Source organism: Oncorhynchus kisutch, linkage group LG15, assembly GCF_002021735.2.
Source record: "Oncorhynchus kisutch isolate 150728-3 linkage group LG15, Okis_V2, whole genome shotgun sequence".
In the NCBI taxonomy this organism is placed as follows: Eukaryota; Metazoa; Chordata; class Actinopteri; order Salmoniformes; family Salmonidae; genus Oncorhynchus; species Oncorhynchus kisutch.
In genome coordinates this window covers 68,469,181-68,487,485 of record NC_034188.2, presented here as the reverse complement: position 1 = coordinate 68,487,485, position 18,305 = coordinate 68,469,181, and the positions used below count along the sequence as shown (strand labels likewise).

Below are 18,305 nucleotides of genomic sequence, written 5' to 3'. Positions count from 1 at the left end.
ATGAGCTGAAATAAAAGATCCCAGCAATGTTCCATATGCACAAAAAGCCTACTATCTGTAATAAAGCCCTTTATGTGGGGAAAAACACATTCAGATTGTCTGGGCCTGGCTCCCCAGTGGGTGGGCCACCCACAGCTGCACCCCTGCCCAGCCATGTGAAATCTATAGATTAGGGCCTAATGGAATTTATTTCAATTGACTGATCCTCTTATATGAACTGTAACTCAGCAAAATCTTTGAAGTGGTGTTTATATTTTTGTTCAGTTTAAGGAATGTTTAAGAATGCATTGACATTGACAACACATACAAAGTGAGCCTTGAATTTATGTCTTTATTACCGAGAAGAAAATAAAAACAGAAAAAAAACCAGCCCTCTTGTACTCCACAACCACCAGTAACATTTTTCTATGAAATCTGTTTGTATCAAAGTGTATGAAAAATATTTAGCAAACATGTCAATGCAATTACAGTTCAAGACCGCCGCAACACATAACTAAATTGTGACTGGCAAAAAGTTAAATGCAGTTAAGTTCTCTCTGAAAATAAATGTAATACTGAGAGTACATAACACTAGAATGTCTTCCCAATATGAGAAATCACAGTATTTTGCAATAAGTACTTTTTGGTTTCCTGTACTTTGCAAAAGGGTACCAATTTGTGACATGTGGCAAGACAATGCATTGTAATGACATACCAATGAAATTAATGCTCAAATTTAAACAAGCAATCATTTGCTACAGAGTGATCCTCATAAACCTTTCAAAAGATGCCATTGTCAATCCAAATATATTTACACCTCATTCCATGACTAGAATTCACACCACACATATTTCTCCCCCCCCCCAAAAAAATTTGAAAACAAAGGGGGGGGACAAACTAGGAATTCAAATTTGTACATTTTGGCTCATAAACAAGTTACCTCACAATACAGTAAAGGATAATTCATGTGGATTTACAAAGGACGGTGAAGTGGATTAGTTGTCTCAGTAAGTGTGCTTTGACTAAAACCGCCATCCTGGAAATGTTTATTGTCCCTACCTACTCTAGCTCCCAAGACTGAATGGCTGAGACTACAGTAAACTTAGTTGACCCCTGAGTTCCTAATGTGAAACTAGTGTATGAAATACCTCTTTACAGTGTGTTTCTTAGTGCAAGCCAGCAAAATATGCTTGATTAAACAGAGGTATATTAAGATAGCACCCAAGCTGACAATGCTCCCCGGAACAGTTATTTAGCTGGCCAAATCACAAAAGCAGAATTGGAGGTGGTTTGCGCTATATTTTATAAAACTACTCTTTTTTTTTTTTTCATAGAAAATATAAATATCCCTGAATGAAACAGATTCACAGCATTTCCTCTTGAAAAAGCTCCAGTGCTACTACCTTTATTATGGCGATCAAGTGTCTTCAAGGTCTCCAGTTAGTCTCTCTGGCTAAGCCTTCATTCGCTGTCGTGATATGTCACCGTTCGTTTGCCACGGTTTCGGGTCTTGATACGCGTTCCACACTCTCCTCTCTGGAATTCTGCATACGACTGGTCACTGTCTGCCTCAGAGGGGTCCCTCCGGTGTTGTCGGGCGGCACCCTTGTCGCTGACCCTTGACCTCCTGTTGTGTTTTTTTCTCTTTGGACTGCTCTGGGTCCCTGAGCTGGTAGCGGACTCTTCGTCCTCCTCGCTTTCAGAGGCAGAACTGTGGGCACTGCTGCTGCAGCGTTCCTTTCGCTTGCCTTTGTGTTGCTCCAAATGTCTCTTCCCCCTTGGACACTCAACCTCCTCCTCCTCTGACCCTTGGTGGGAAGAGGTGTCTTCCTGACTACTACAGTCCTCAGGTTCAGACTTGGATCTAGATTCCTTCTTGGGATACTTGTAGTTGGATCTTTTTGTTTCCCTCTCGCCCTCATCTTCGCAGTAGCTCTTAGCCATGGGCATGCACCGTTTCTTTTCATAAGGGTTGTCTGAGGAGTCTGAGGTGTAAATGCATTTTCTCTTGGAAGACTGTTTTGTTGTAGCTGGGGAAGCTTTTCGGTTGCGTTGATGTCCTTTATCTGAAACAGCATTGCTATTCCCATTCTTACAACTGCCTTGCATCTCTGAGTTCAAGTCCTCCTCAGAGTCTTCATTGATGTATTTCTTTTTTGGTTGGGCTCGAAGGCAAGGCCGCCTGCTAGGGCTATGCTTCTCCTTCCCATCAGATTCTTCCTCTGAGGAAGCACGCAGTTGTTTTCTCCTTGCTCTCCTGTTGGGTACAACTTCCTCCTCGCTCTCTGAAACAGAGTCACTGTGACTCTGTCTTTTGGGTTTGTTGTTGTTTCGCAACTGACGTTTATTGGATTCTCCCTTAGATTCATTATCTGAGTGGTTGCTGTCTTCTTCCTCCTCCTCAGACCTCACTCTTTTTTTGTGAGAGCTTGATCTCTTTGGAGTGTCACTGAGTTCCTCTGATTCGGGGACATCCTGTTTGTGGGTTGAGGCAGATGTTTGTTCTTGGCTTTTTGAATGCAATTTACTATTTTTCTCAGAGCCTTCAGCATGTTCTTTCTCCACCTTCCTCCCATTTTGGTGAGGGTGCTTTTGAGTATAGTGTTCTCGGTATTCCTCGTCAGAGCTTGCCAGAGGTTTGTGCCTTCTCTTTCTGGAGCCAGATTTCTCTTCCGCCATATAACTGGTAATGCAAGTTCTAATTTTACTCACTGCAGCGGTTGTCAAGCTTCTGGAGGACTTCTGAGACTCAACAGCTTCTTCCTCTATTTCTTCCTCTTCTTCACCATCAGAGCTCTCCTCCTCAGAAGTACTGTCATGTTTTGTGCTGTTCCCATTTACATGAGACAAATCATCTGAAATAGAGATAAATACAAACATTAACACTACAGCAACAAATGACTGAACTTGGAGATAAGGCAGAGAAAGTATCCATGACTGAAAGCATCTACAGTATGCCTGTAGCTCTTACCCTTACCACCAGTCTCTGCAGCTTGTCTGGTCGTTCTGCGGCTGCTGGAGTTCGTACTCTCTCCATTCTGATGACAACGAGAGGATGAGGCTTCACTCTCAATACTGTCCTCATTGTTCTCCCAATCACCCAATGAATCCTTGTCTTTTTTAGAACCTAGGGGAAAGAAAGCATATGTTACCCAACAGTGTTAAATGTTTTTTCAATGAATGCACCCTTTTGTGGCTCTGGTACAGTAGATCCATGAACAATAAAAGTTTATCCAAACCAGTCTAAGCTGACTGTGTGCTCACTCTGTGCTGATGACTGCTCCTCGGATTCAGAGCTGCTCTGGATCACGGTAGTGCGTTTGCTGACTCGGGTCGCATGGCGGCTGCTTTTACTCCTTTGTTTATCCTCTTCCTCAGAGGCTTCCAGAAGCTTCATCTTGTTGACGGCCGCTCTGGCAGTCTTCCTTTTCATTGTCCTGCGGCCCACATTCTCCTCCTCATCCTCCTCCCTGTAAGTGTCTGTAACCTGGGATGGTGATCTCTCAGATTCGCTGCTTAGCCGTCTCTCTCGCCCGTCTCTCTGGGCACCCCTCTCTGGACACACACAGAGCAGCAACATTTTAAATGGCTAATAATCATATAATAACTAAAAAAATATCTGCTCCCACAGGCAGTTCAGACCTTTAACCATAAGGACAGTTGTCTGTGCATTTTTCTTCATCTGTAAGGGCATTTGCCTGACCACTCCCTGCTCGAGTGACCTCTCCTTTTACCTGCTCTATGGTGTGATGGTGTTTACCTGGCTGTTTCCTATGGGCAACAGCATTGTTCCTGGTCAGCCTGGTGCTCCTGCTGCTGGTCCTAATTGGGAATTGACGAGACAAAGAGTTTGACAACTTCCCACCGTCCTCACTCTCCTCCCCCTCATTGGAGGACTCTTCCTCGCTCTCGGCAACTGAAATAAAACGTCAAAAACAGGGATTTTATTAGAGGGACAGAGACTAAGGGATGTCTTGCAAACTGCCTTCTACCAGATTTATGTGAAATCCTAACTTTTTTTCTTCTTTGCCCCCTTGTTCCTGGTGACTCTTCTGGTTCCCCTGGTCTCTCTGCTGTGATGGTGCCGTGAGGACCCCGGGAGTTTCTCCTCTTCAGAGTCACTCATAGATAACTCACTCTCAATCTCAGAGTCTGACCCTGAGGAGGCTTCAGAAGAGCTGTGGCCTGAGCTGTCACTGCTTTGGTTCCTTCTCCTGGTTCTCTCGGTAGCAGACACTTTGGCTGAGGTAGATTTAGTTGTTGACGCCACTTCCACTTTTTCCTGAGTTTTTAGAGCAGCCCTCTTTTGGCTGAAGGGAAAGAACAATATCATTAGTAGTGCTGTAGGTCCTGTGGACCACACAAGTACATTTCCTTAAGCCCAATGAGGTCTGTGGGCAGTAGAAGTGAGGCCTACCTTGTGGTGTTAGTGCTGGGTACAGTAGACTCGTGGTGCTGAAGCTTCTTCCGGAACCTCTGGCTGCGGCGGAGCTTCTCGCTGCTCTTGACGGCAGTTTTGTATTGCGATATGATTGTTCTGATTCGCTCTTCGAAGAATGCAGAGAGCCGCAAAGTCATACTGTAGATCTGGGGACAGAGGAGATAAAAATCTGTAGAGCACAGCAACTTGGCATCAGGTCCTAGTACCTAGATTGATGACAATCCAGAGCCTGACCAATGTCAAATGAAGATCAACTCAATAGAAGAGTGCTGAATTTCTTACACTGGAATCGCTTGTATGGTTTGGAAATGCAAGAGCGGAAATACCTTTGAGCGTTTGTTTGGCGTGAAGGCTTTAGCATTGGCAAATATCAGACGTATGTCTTTGCAGAGCTCCATGGGGTTTTCATAGCGGTCCTCCTCAAGGGTCCCCTTCACAGTCCCAAAGTCCATGGGAGTGTCAATGATGTTAAGGTAGTCCTGCAAACAGACATGAGCCACATTAGATCAACAGTTCTGTCAAAGCCAGAGTCATTATTACAGTAGAACTCTGTGTTCTCTTACTGGGTAAGAGGTAGGATCCACAGGCTTTCTGAAGGGCTCGGAGTCCTCACACTCAAAGACATAGTTCATCAGGCGCTTGCACTGCCCCTTCCAGGAGTCCTGGTCAGGTACAGTCTCCACAGAGCGCTGGGGTGAAGGGAGACTCATACATAAGATATAAGACAACATCCCAGCCACTTCCCTAAATTTTTATTGCTGATTTTAAGACAAAGATGTTCTGGTTTTTACATCATCATTCATTACTTACCTGACGCAGTCTGTGTCCAGAAGAGGGGCCTGGTGCCTCTTCCAGGTCCTGGGAATGGACATTCAAATCAATATCAGTTCAACCCAAAAGTTACACAGCAAGGTGTGAATGATTTGATGATCAACCCTGATTTACCTCGTCATCCGTATAGTCCATGTCTTCAATAGCACTGTAGATCTCCATAATATCTGTACAGCTAGGTCGACTGAGGAAATAAAAAAGCAACATAAATGTATCTGTATTTAACAACTTATCTGTATAAGTTAAAGCTCAATAACACTTGGACAACTCACTTGATAAATTTTAGCAGGACATCTGTGATAAGTTTTGCTGAATGGGCTATCTTGCTCCTTGGCTCATTGAAGGTCCGGGCGTTGTGCACAATGTACCTGGCATCCCAAACTAAAGAGGACAGTCGCCTGTAGAACCTATTTATAAGTCTCAGTCTGATGGTGCTCAGGTCTGTAGGGAAGGCTATCACCGTGCAGTAGGTTGGGTACTGAACTATGTCCACCGGGCCAGAAAATGGGGCTACAATATCTGTAAATAAAAAATAACAAAATCAGAAGTACTGTGAATTTGAAATTCAAAACCTCACTAGCCCATCTAGGAATGGTATACAATCCGAGGTCTGCTGAGGATGAAATAGTACCAAAATGCAGTGGTGAGGTGAGTGTTCTTACCGACGGTGATAAGTTGCTCAATGCCTGCTATGATGCGTTCACACTCGTCGTCTCTACTCCTCTCACCCCACTCTCCTGTCTGGGGTTTATACATGACCTCTCTCATCTCCTCTGCTGTCACTGGAACCCCTCCACCTACACACTCAGGTTGCTGGGCTGAAGAGCACAGACACACACCATTGTTACCATACAGTACCTCTGTCCTAGAATGAAACATTTTCAACAACAGAGTCTGTTAAATTACCATCCTCTGGAATAGCTTCCACATCCCAAGGACTTAGCTTCTCCATTTCGCCATTGTCCCATCTGGCAACAAAGCAAAACCAAGCAGGTTAGAAGCATGCAATCCACCGCAGAAGGTATCAACCGTTGTGAGACCATTTTGACTGGTTTCCAACAACGCAGATCCGATCATACATTCTCACCTGACTTTGAAGCACTGGAAATGACTGTCCGGATATTCAAGCTGGTATGGCTCCTGACAAACAATGATCCCAAACCACCAGGCATCATCTATTACAGACCGGAATCTGTCATCTGCAGTGAGGAATAATACCATTTTAGATGGGGGGGAAATGCAGAAAATATTGCTTCGAAAATGTTGACCTATTTATCTCACGCATTACTCTACCTTGAGTAGTTAACTTACTTGGCTGCCAGACTCTACTGCGTGCTTCGTCATAACTCTGCCGAAGCACGAGGAAGTCAATCACATCCGGCATGTCATGGTACCTGAGGGGAGGCGTACAGAAGTCCAAAGTTAACAAATGTCTCTGGTAATGTCTGTAAAAAACGTACATGTACAGTGGGGAGAACAAATATTTGATAACCTGCAAATTCGGCAGTGTTTCCTACTTACAAAGCATGTAGAGGTCTGTAATTTTTATCATAAGTAAACTTCAACTGTGAGAGACAGAATCTAAAACAAATTCTGAAAATCAACATTATGATTTTTAAGTAACTAATTTGCAATTTATTGCATGACATAAGTATTTGATACATCAGAAAAGCAGAACTTAATATTTGGTACAGAAACCTGTGTTTGCAATTACAGAGGTCATACACTTCCTGTAATTCTTGACCAGGTTTGCACACACTGCAGCAGGGATTTTGGCCCACTCCTCCATACAGACCTTCTCCAGATCCTTCAGGTTTCGGGACTTTCAGCTCCCTCCAAAGATTTTGTATTGGGTTCAGGTCTGGAGACTGGCTAGGCCACTCCAGGACCTTGAGATGCTTCTTATGGAGCCACTCCTTAGTTGCCCTTGCTGCGTGTTTCGGGTCGTTGTCCTACTGGAAGACCCAGCCACGACCCATCTTCAATACTCTGAGGAAAGGAGGTTGTTGGCCAAGATCTCGCGATACATAGCCCCATCCATCCTCCCCTCAATACGGTGCAGTCGTCCTGTTCCCTTTGCAGAAAAGCATCCCCAAAGAATGATGTTTCCACCTCCATGCTTCACGGTTGGGATGGTGCTCTTGGGGTTGTACTCATCCTTCTTCTTCCTCCAAACACAGCGAGTGGAGTTTAGACCAAAAAGCTCTATTTTTGTCTCATCAGACCACATGACCTTCTCCCATTCCTCCTCTGGGTCATCCAGATGGTCATTGGCAAACTTCAGACGGGCCTGGACATGCGCTGGCTTGAGCAGGGGGACCTTGCGTGCGCTGCAGGATTTTAATCCATGATGGCGTAGTGTGTTAATATTGGTTCTCTTTGAGACTGTGGTCCCAGCTCTCTTCAGGTCATTGACCAGGTCCTGCTGTGTAGTTCTGGGCTGATTCCTCACCTTCCTCATGATCATTGATGCCCCACGGGGTGAGATCTTGCATGGAGCCCCAGACTGAGGGTGATTGACCGTCATCTTGAACTTCTTCCATTTTCTAATAATTGCGCCAACAGTTGTTGCCTTCTCACCAAGCTGCTTGCCTATTGTCCTGTAGTCCATCCCAGCCTTGTGCAGGTCTACAATTTTATCCCTGATGTCCTTACACAGCTCTCTGGTCTTGGCCATTGTGGAGAGGTTGGAGTCTGTTTGATTGAGTGTGTGGACAGGTGTCTTTTATACAAGTAACGAGTTCAAACAGGTGCAGTTAATATAAGTAATGAGTAGAGAACAGGAGGGCTTCTTCAAGAAAAACTAACAGGTCTGTGAGAGCCAGAATTCTTACTGGTTGGTAGGTGATCAAATACTTATGTCATGCAATAAAATGCAAATTAATTACTTAAAAATCATACAATGTGATTTTCAGGATTTTTGTTTTAGATTCCGTCTCTCACAGTTGAAGTGTACCTATGATAAAAATGACAGACCTCTACATACCTCTACAAGTAGGAAAACCTGCAAAATGGTCAGTGTATCAAATACTTGTTCTCCCCACTGTATCTTCAATGTTAGACACTTTGAAGTGGTTGCATCATTTACTTGACATAAAATGATTTGTCTGTGATTTTGCCCGTGCCATGGTCAATGAGCGTCAGTTTCAGGCGGCACAGTGTCGGAGGGCATACTTCATACTTGATCCCAGTTATTTTAACAAACTCTTGGTCCTGTAGAGAGAAGGAGAATTTCAAGTTACTCTTCAACAATGTCCTTTCAGACACTGGCCCTGTCAACACACTAACCCATTTTCTACTGCATCGGCAGAAGACAGATTTATCTGTTTCCTAGTTTGGAGCAGAGTGGATATGATGTTCTTACCCTCAGCTCCATCTTCCTCCAGGGCTGTTTCTCCATGTTAATGGGGTACAGGTTGTTCCTGTTCACTGCCTCCACATACGCCTCGTGACCCTGGCGGAAATAGATTACCTGAGGGAGAGAGAGGGTAACATTAATTAGACCAGAGGGGGCTGGTGGGGGGAGCTATACGAGGACAGGCTCATTGAAACAGCTGGAATGGAATTAATGGAACGGGGTCAAAATTGGTTTCCATATGTTTGATACCGTTCCATTTAATCAATACCTATAGCTCCTCCCACCAGCCTCCTGATTTCAACCCCAAAGATGCACACAACAGTAGGGAAGCCATATGGTCCACAGTCACGTACCTCATCCCCCATCTGGGGAACGAAGGGAGACTTCCTGGGAACGACATCAGTGATCCACGTTGAGGGTCTGAACTCGTTGGACACTTCTCTGTTCATCGACGGCCTGGCTTTAGGCCACTGTGATACACATGTACAATTACATAAGATTGATTTAATATTCAATAGGGAAGTGAAACTACTTTTTGTCATACGAGAGCAGGATACAAGCATTGACATAAACAAAATATGCAGGTTAGTACAGTGGCTAACCTTGGGCATCTTGCTTTTGGGCTTCTTGGATTTCTGCTTGCTAGTCTGAGGAGGTCGTTCTTCCTCGTCACTTTGCTGCTTCTCCTCTTCCTCCTCGTTATCTTCCTCCGAGCTGCTAAGCTGGCGCCGAACTCGTTTCCGTGATGACACGGGAGTGGAGGGCTGCAGGTTAATCCCAGCGTCTGCTGTCCAGTCAGAGTACTCACTGGACGAGTGGCTGTCATGGGCAACATAAGTTATGTTCACATTAAGCGAAATGACAATATGACATACGCAATGTACCCCTTTGCAAGGAATCAAGAGAAGCAAATAGCTTATCTGTACCTTGAACTGTCACTTTTCCATTCCTCTTCCTCATTGGATGAATCCAGTTCACTGCTGTCCATCTCATGGTCCTAGAGGTGGGGAAGGAGATTGCAAGATTGACCTCTTTCACCAATATTCCAAATAGCTTGTTATTCTTTAATGGACATGTCAAAAGGATATTTCTTAACACACAGGTTTGTAGAATATACCTCAGATGTTGCAGTCTCCTCTCCCTCCTCACAGGAGAACTCAATGAATTCTTCCACAATCCCATCTTTGCTCTGCTGGAAGACTTTTTGCTTTTTGCGAGACTGTGCTCGTTTGATGCAAGGCACCTCATCTTCAGAATCATCCTGAGGCAGAAGCAAAGCAGAAATGCAGGTATGACGTCAGTATCATTTTAAAATCCCTGTGGTCAGTCATGATTTTTAAATGAATAAATATGTCTACTTACTCTACAACTGCCGTATGTCACACGTCGTTTCTTTGCATTGTATATGGCAATCTCCTCCTCTCCTTTTGTAATTCGGAAGTCATCCTGGCAACTACAAGATCATTTACACATTTAATTTCAACTTGCATTTCAGGAATAATGTTCTAGAGATTAACCATTTAGGAGTAGACTTGTTTATAAATGACATCCTTTTGTCTTATAACAAACTATACAGATGATCTCCCCCCGTTGTTTGAGGAATAGAGGGATGTCTGTCTCACCTGTACCCGCTGGATGAGAGCTCGGGTACCACCACTCTGCGTCTCCAGGCCTGCAGGTCCCGCTCCGTGGCCATCTGGCTGCGAGGGGCATTCTGGTGCATCTGTCTCACCCCTTCCACCTGCCCACTGCGCCGCAGACCCACGTTAGGGGACGACTGCACCTCAGCTGCACCTCGCTCATTCACTGATGCTGGGTACAGAGAGGAGGGAAGACAACATGACTGCTTGTCTAGGACCCAATCATTAATTTAACCATAAGGGATGAGGGGGTATTTTCCATTTCCAATGGAGTACTTAATCATCATCATGTAGGAATGTGAAGTATTTGAGCATGCCCAAGAGCAATGGTAGTTTATGGAAAGGAAAAGAGAGCTAGGAACATTATCTTGGTACCTCTATGTGGGGTGCTGGGGGCTGGGAATGCAGGGGCCTCTGCTGGGGCCTGTGTCCCTGGTCTGCTCTGCCTGTCCTGCTGCTCCTGCAGCTGCCTGATGGCGTCGTCCAGAACGCTGCGTCTGGCCGTGGCCTCCTCGTGGTCCGTGGTCAGCTGACTGATGACCTGCTCCATCACCTCGCCATCACCTGAGTTGGACAACATGGACAATTTGACAAATTAACTCAAAGATATGGTCAAAGCAGGAAGACTGAGATAGTCAAGTAATGAGGTAGTCAAGTAATGAGGTAGTTAACATACTTGTGGCGACATATCCCAGCTGAGGCACCAGGTGTTCGTCTGCAATGTTCTCCCTCCCGGGGACCAGCCGCTGGTATCTGGGTGGGTGGGGGTTCCCATCCACATCCACCAGGAAGGGAGGGGGCATGAGGTGGGGTGCCTGCTGGGTCTGCTCGTCCAACACAAAGCCGTTGGCGTCACGGATCAGTGGGCGATAATCGGTGTGGAAAAACACCTGATCTGGAAGCTGGACAAAGACAGACAAGCAGTCAATCTCCAACCATTGAATAGAGGACTCTTTCTTATACATAGATATAGTAGGAGCTGCATCCTTACTTTCTCATATGGCTTGGAGCTCCCAAAGCCAAATATGACCAGATGGCCGTGGGAGTCTGTGCAGGCAAAGCGCTGGCCATCGGGAGTGAACTTGCAGTCAAAAACAGCACCATGACCCTGGCCCTCAATCTGTAGGGCAGACAGAGCAACCAAGATGGAGTTAGTTGGAGAGAATGGATGTTACTGTTAAGTCTTCTGTGGTGTGTGGCTCCTCCTCACCATGTTGAAGTAGTGCTGTGTCTTTGTGCCCCGGACGATGTCCCAGATGAAGACGTTTCCGTCGTGGCCAGCAGACAGCATGATCCTGGGATCTGAGGGGTGAGGCTCCAGGACAAACACCTCAGCCTCATGGCCCTGTACAGAGCATCACACAGCTGTCAGGTCAACTCACTGTCTGATGGTATTTAGCTATTTTACCAAGTCATTGACCAAAAATATTTGAGTAACTGTTCCCGAAAAGCATGTTTACAGTGACAAGGGGGGAAAAAAACTGTAGAACTATAATGTCCTCTTGACCAAGGAATCTAGGACTATACTTCAACTATTCTTCATATACAAATACAGTGCATTCGGAAGTATTCAGACCTCTTCACATTTTCCACATTTTGTTACATGCAGCCTTATTCTAAAATAGGTTGAATCATTTCCCCCCCCATCAATCTACACACAATACCCCATAATGACAAAGCTAAAACAGGTTTTTAGAAATATCTGCAGATGTATTCAAAATAAACTGAAATATCACATTTACATAAGTATTCAGACCCTTTACACAGCACTTTGTTGAGCGCACTACAAGCTTGGCACACCTGTATTTGGGAAGTTTCTCCCACTTTTCTCTGCAGATCCTCTCAAGCGCTATCAGGTTGGATGGGGAGTGTCGCTGCACAGCTATTTTCAGGTCTCTCCAGAGATGTTCGATCGGGTTCAAGTCCGGGCCACTCAAGGACATTCAAAGACTTGTCCCGAAGCCATTCCTGCATCGTCTTGGCTGTGTGCTTAGGGACATTGTCCTGTTGGAAGGTGAAACCTAGCAACAGTCTGAGGTCCTGAGCGGGTTTTCATCAAGAATCTCTGTGCTTTGCTCTGTTCATATTTCCCTCGATCCCGACTAGTCTCCCAGTCCCTGCCGCAGACGAGAGAATCATGTTCTGGCAAACTCCAAGCGGGCTGTCATGTGACTTTTACTGAGGAGTGGCTTCCGTCTGGCTTTCTACTATAAAGGCCTGATTGGTGGAGTACTGCAGAGATTGTTGTCCTTCTGGAATGTCCATCTCCACAGAGGAACTCTGTAGCTCTGTCAAAGTGACCATTGGGTTCTTGGTCACCTCCCTGACCAAGGCCCTTCTCACCCGATTGCTCAGTTTGGCTGAGCGGCCAGCTCTAGGAAGTCTTTGTGGTTCCGAACTTCTTCCATTTAAGAATGATGGAGGCTACTGTGTTCTTGGGGACCTTCAATGCTGCAGAAATGTTTTGGTACCCTTCCCCAGATCTGTGCCTCGACACAATCCTGTCTCGGAGCTCTACGGACAATTCCTTCGAACACATGGCTTGGTTTTTGCTCTGACATGCACTGTCAAATGTAGGACATTATATAGACAGGTGTGAGCCATTCCAAATAATGTCCAATCAATTTCAAGTCTCATAGCAAAGGGTCTGAATACTTTGTACATAAGGTATCTGTTTTTAATAAATTTGCACAAAAAAAAATCTAAAAACCTGTTTTCGCCTTGTCATTATGGGGTATTGTGTGTAGATTGAGGGGAAAAAAGACGACTTAATACATTTTACAATAAGACCGTAACGTAACAAAATGTGGAAAAAGTGAAGGGGCCTGAAGACTTTCCCGAATGCACTGCAGTTGAAGGATGGCAATCTACACTACTAGTGGTTACAGATACAAAATGTCCTCAGTTATCTTTGTGAAACAGAATGTTCACGAAAATGGAATGTAAGAGAATGTGGTTGCTCCTACATTAAGGATATGTAGCAGCTGGCCCGTGTAGGAGTTCCACACTTTTAGGATATGGTTGTTGACGGCTGTGATTACTGAGTTGTCATGGCGATCCCACGCTACCATGGTGACCTTGGGCTTGAAAAAGCTTTCCTCATTGGTTGTGTGTTCCGAGCTGAGGAGAAAGTCGATATGAAAGGAGGAAAACATAAATACAAGCATGTGTAGGTGTATGTAATGGTGCCGTCAAGCTGTTCATTCCTTACCCTGGTAGAGTGGCGTTCATATTGAGAAGAAGGCTCCTCCACTGCTGACGCTGAGTCAGCCTCCAGATGCGTGCTGTGCCATCTCGACTGCCACTCACAAACCTACGAGACGAGGCAAACCAAGACAATAAACTCTAGACCAGTGGTACAAGGGTCCCAGGGGGGGGTTGGCTTATGCACAAGAGGTACTTGATAAGTCTCATGAGACCATAGGCTTACTGGTAAAATGCAAATGAGGGGGTACTTCAGGGGTACTCCAGGCAGAGCAAAACTCAGTGATACAGTGAGCGAAAAAGGTTGGGAACCACTGCTCTAGACAATCCTCATGATTCCTTATGTTATAAAGTAAAAAACTGTTGGGCTAAGGTGAGTGCTTCAACAAATCACATTGATCATACCTTTCTCCTGAGTGGCAAAATTGGATGCTGTCGACCTTGTCCTAAAAATGAGAACATATATTGACAACAATGATTAGAATATTACATCAATGTTTTTTGTATTTATTGTAAATTAAAGCTTGAATGGATTTAATGATTTTTTTAGGAACTCATTATTTTCTTGTGTTCAGCTTTTTGCTGCTATTTGATGGTTTATCTTCAAGGGATCTTACCGTGTGTTCATGAAGCTCTGATATTTTTTCAGGGTTCCCAACTCCCAGGTAATATATTCTGATGACATCATCAGTACTTCCCGTCGCTAAGAACATGCCACCTAAAATGTTTTATAAAACACAAAAATTACAATAAATGTATCCCAATTTGGTTTAGAGTCTCTCTATACCCATGTTAGAGTAGCTTATACTTGTAACAGTTGTTGAGGTAAAAATCTGGATCAATACATTGGTTGAAAATTGTATCAGCTATGGTGAGTGTAATAGGTACCCTATGATCAATTTGTAGGAATGTATTTAAAGATCCAAAGCATTCTTTTACACAACTGCTACCTTGACATCATTACCTGGACTGAATGATGAGCACACCATCTGAACCCCCGGCCTGGGTCGCTCTGTAAACTTCTGCGGGCGATCACTTTACAAACAGAGTGTAAATGTTTCAGACTTATGATGTAATTTTCAGGATGCAATTATTATCTTGATCAAATTACCAGCAATTGAAACTCACCTGAAATTGATGTTATTGACATCCCACTGCCAAAAGCAGATTGTTGCATCAGTTCCAGTGGACACCAGGTATCTCTTTGAGCCCTTGGCAAATGGTGAGAACTGAGGACAGATGTAATTCACCCAGTTAAATGATGTTCCAGATAGACAGACTTATGCACCCACATCTATACTGAGAGCAACACACTAGTGGTCCAATGTGAGCTTCTGAAGCTAACCAGGTTTAGTATTTGTATTTATTGATCCCCATTCAGCTACTCTCAGCTACTCTTCCTGGGGTCCAGCAAAATTAAGGCAGTTTTAAATGTTTTAAACGTTACATTCACAACAGATTTCACAACATTATGTACAAAATGGGATAAAAAGAGATGTGTGCAGTTACCACATTATACTGTTGCATGGTTTTCTACATTAGCAAAACTGTGGACAGCATTAGCTTACATACTCTTTGCCCGGCTAACATTAGTCAGATAAAAACATAATAAGGGTGTTGGAGGAAGATAGAAGCGCCTACCTGTAGGGAGGTAATGGACCCACTGTGCCCCTGTAGGACAGCCATAGGGGCACAGGTACGAAGGCACCACACTCGGATGGTTTTGTCACAGCTGCCAGCTGCCATCAAGGTATTCTCAAAGCTGACAGCCAGGTCCGAGATCTCAGCAGAATGTCCTCTCAGGGTGGAGTGCAGCCTCCCGTCAAACGAAGACCATATTTTCACCAAGCAGTCATCCGAGCCCTTGAAAGTAGATTTGATAAGCTAGATAAAGTGATGAGCCTAAAATGATTTCCCACAAGAACTTGATCTTTATGATGACTCACAGTGAAAATCCTGAGACCGGTTCGATCAAAAGCGATGCAGTAGACTGCAGACAGATGACCCAGAATCCTCCTGTGCATCCGCATGTGCTGATAGTTGCTCACAGGGTTCACAGCGCTGAACCGTTGAGTACCGGTTAGCTCCCTTCCTCTGTACACCTCCACTGTGATGGACAAAACACTATGATTTAGAGTCCAAACATGATAATAACAGAATCATGTTAACAGAAAACAACAACACGTGTTGAGTTATAAGCACACATTGCATTTACAGTACCGGCATAAATAGAAAATAATCCTATGAGCATGTCAATCCTGTGTCAGAGAACACCAACCTAGATTTGGAGGATCCCTGCAGGTCAAATGCATCTCTGGTGGTCTCCCTCTGTGCAGGGTAGCAAATGATGAGCCTTTCCTCCGAACATTGCCGTAATCTGGAAGAGGTGGAAATAAAAAGGCTATTTAATAATTTAATTTTACAATTCGATTCCAGAAAGAATAGTTGCTGATGTATACATTTAGAATTCACGCTCAAACAAGACATGTAAAGTTGAACACCTTTTGATGTTCTGAGTAAGGACTGCCTCCCAGTTCCCAGTAGGGAATGTACGCCTGGAACACATGATGGCACCTCTTTGTCCAGAATCGGCCCAATCTGCTTACAGATCTGCAGCAAATGGTCAGGTGCAATGTGTCTGTTGGATGCAACCTAGGGGATCAAACATAGTGTGATGAGCAGAATGACTCATCCAGCTTTCATTGTTACAAGTTAAACCAATATTTATGCTTTGTTCCTCAAGCCATCACAACATTTGTAGGTTGGGTAGCAGTCAAGAGTGTTGGGCCAGTAACCGAAAGGTCGCTGGTTCGAATCCCAGAGCAGACTAGGTGACAAATCTGTTGTTGTGCCCTTGAGCAAGGCACTTAACCCTAATTGCTCTTGTAAATCGCTCTGGCGCATCTGATAAATGACTACAATTTAAAAAATGTAAACAATGATGACACCAGGAATCACAAAACTACAGTACTGCAACCACATTGTCTATTTATTATTTAGATCAAAGACTTTGTCTAATATTTCAGTACACTGTCAGCCAGTGGCATTGTAACAAAATATACATTTCTTAATTTTTCTAGGGGCAAAAAAACATAACTGACATAACTAGGGTTCTTCATGTACACCTGATCTCGTTCCACCAGTGTGCTACATTCCTTGTGGGCAGAACGTTTTATGTAAAACACATTCATCAACGGACGAATCACAACACAGGTCACAAGAAAAATAGCGCAACGACAGCCTTTCTAGGGCGTGGATTGGTCAACAGTGGTGTCCTGACGTAGCCAGAACCACAAGAGTCCCCACCCAATCTGCAGTACAACAGATATATTTATAAATGCTATATCAATTTTGTTTCTATACTAGTGTCAAGCTTTCGACACATACGAAAATACGTAATCCTACATACCGGTAAAAGTTAAAAATCTGTTTATTATGCAACAACAATGTAACAACGATTAAATCTGATTGAACAAAGAGTAAATGGACCAAGCATGGACACACAACGTGGTTGTCATTCAACAATAACAGATATTCGACAATGAGTTTACATCTATTGATTATAGACTTACCAAATCTTCGTAAGATCTTGGATGTTCATGTCCTTGCCAGTCTAATCTGCAGGGTAAAAGCTATCCAAAAATGGTGCGCATTAGTGTAAATCACAACACTGAAGATGCTAGAAACACTGCCAGAAATTAAGTTAGTAAAAACGTGTGATGTCAAACGAGTGAGGCGGTCAGAGAAGCATTAAAAGTCGTGAGTGAGACAAGTTCTACGTTCCAGTCCAATCGGGATCGCTAGCTACATACATCGACTGCAGAACGCCGCTGCTGCCGGAATACACACCTGATATTCTTCTAGTTCGCTCGCTAGAACCTGCAATTGATTAAAACAAATAGGTGTTTCGAATGTGCTGCTTTCATTTACTATTCGCCAAAAATGTTGAATAGTAAGAAATTGTCAATAAGGCACGCCAATTTACCTCAGCCGCTCTCCGACATGGACCCGTTGTCAGAAAACGTGAAATTAGGTAATATAGCTCTGTAAGTGAATAGCAGAAAATAGTACCACAATTGGATATCAATTAAATCAAGCTTTATCTATAATTTAAGCAATGAATTAGGCAACTATATGCGCCTTACCCGATTCAAGGAGAGAAATATTCCGACTTTTGGCCATTGAATCAGCCGTGATTTGGTTGGTGTACAATTGTAAACTAACTTTATGACTAGTGAGAGTATGATATATTTATTTAATTTCGGTTACACTGCTCTGACCCCCTCCACGGTTGCTCCCGCTTTCTAATCAGCCTGTTTTCAGTCGCCATTGGAAGGATGAGGCCTCAGCAATACTAGTTACTTCCGCCACAGCAGAGGAAATAGGGGGTGGGGAACAACTTACAATTTTGTTCGACTACAAAGACAAAGCGAAGCTCGGCCGCTAATTGCACTAATATTATATTTAAATACATTCGAAAGCTTTGGATCAATGTAAATAAAGTTGTTTCTATATGCGGAATTATAGTTTAAAGACCGCACTGTTGTCTTTTCTTCGACAAGGTCGTGTCTTGTTGATGACGTCACGTGTTAGCGAGACAAATCTGTCACGTTTTATTATCCTTCATTTTACTCTGTGCGATTAGTCTCTAGTGCACTTACATCGCTTCACTACTTAGGCTTTGTTTCAATAACTCAACTGTAAAGAAAAACATGTGTGGTGTATAGACAAACGGGCCATGCAATGCTGACGAGAACGATGCATTATCAGCCTGTGCGTTGCATAGTAGGCTTCAATTGCATTGACAAATTGGCGAAATACTGTAGTTGACAAAAAAATATTTTTTACATTT

General features: G+C 43.9%; 1 protein-coding gene across 2 annotated transcripts; it reads right to left on the bottom strand.

Moving 5' to 3' along the window:
* Nucleotides 1–311: 311 nt before the first annotated feature.
* On the bottom strand, nucleotides 312–17,820 carry LOC109905780 (bromodomain and WD repeat-containing protein 3). Of its 2 annotated transcripts, none has more exons than XM_020503376.2 (41): nucleotides 17,599–17,820; nucleotides 17,439–17,497; nucleotides 17,303–17,332; nucleotides 17,026–17,085; nucleotides 15,955–16,105; nucleotides 15,732–15,830; nucleotides 15,400–15,560; nucleotides 15,095–15,316; nucleotides 14,582–14,682; nucleotides 14,418–14,488; nucleotides 14,071–14,171; nucleotides 13,859–13,899; nucleotides 13,461–13,562; nucleotides 13,216–13,369; nucleotides 11,460–11,594; nucleotides 11,241–11,369; nucleotides 10,926–11,151; nucleotides 10,625–10,813; nucleotides 10,232–10,421; nucleotides 9,972–10,062; nucleotides 9,727–9,870; nucleotides 9,536–9,606; nucleotides 9,212–9,428; nucleotides 8,963–9,079; nucleotides 8,616–8,723; nucleotides 8,340–8,464; nucleotides 6,563–6,645; nucleotides 6,339–6,450; nucleotides 6,158–6,219; nucleotides 5,914–6,069; nucleotides 5,524–5,770; nucleotides 5,366–5,435; nucleotides 5,231–5,278; nucleotides 4,984–5,109; nucleotides 4,747–4,899; nucleotides 4,397–4,566; nucleotides 3,994–4,289; nucleotides 3,740–3,895; nucleotides 3,244–3,534; nucleotides 2,951–3,106; nucleotides 312–2,834 (listed from the first exon to the last, which is right to left on the bottom strand). In XM_020503376.2, exons 1-41 carry the CDS (start codon nucleotides 17,633–17,635, stop codon nucleotides 1,441–1,443), a joined length of 6,651 nt encoding a protein of 2,216 aa, XP_020358965.1. In that variant the 5' UTR covers nucleotides 17,636–17,820; the 3' UTR covers nucleotides 312–1,440. The 2 variants fall into 2 exon arrangements, with proteins under 2 accessions (XP_020358965.1, XP_020358966.1); XM_020503377.2 differs by having other exon boundaries at nucleotides 318–2,834; nucleotides 2,957–3,106.
* Nucleotides 17,821–18,305: the final 485 nt, after the last annotated feature.

Excerpts from the sequence above, each read along its gene's own strand:
- LOC109905780 (XM_020503376.2), bottom strand. The coding sequence starts at position 17,635 with ATGGCCAAAAGTCGGAATATTTCTCTCCTTGAATCGG. Across the intron at positions 6,646-8,339 it reads GACAAATCATTTTATGTCAA|GTACCATGACATGCCGGATG; the intron begins GTAAATGATGCA and ends GCCTCCCCTCAG. Across the intron at positions 3,896-3,993 it reads GGGGGCAAAGAAGAAAAAAA|TTGCCGAGAGCGAGGAAGAG; the intron begins GTTAGGATTTCA and ends GTTTTATTTCAG.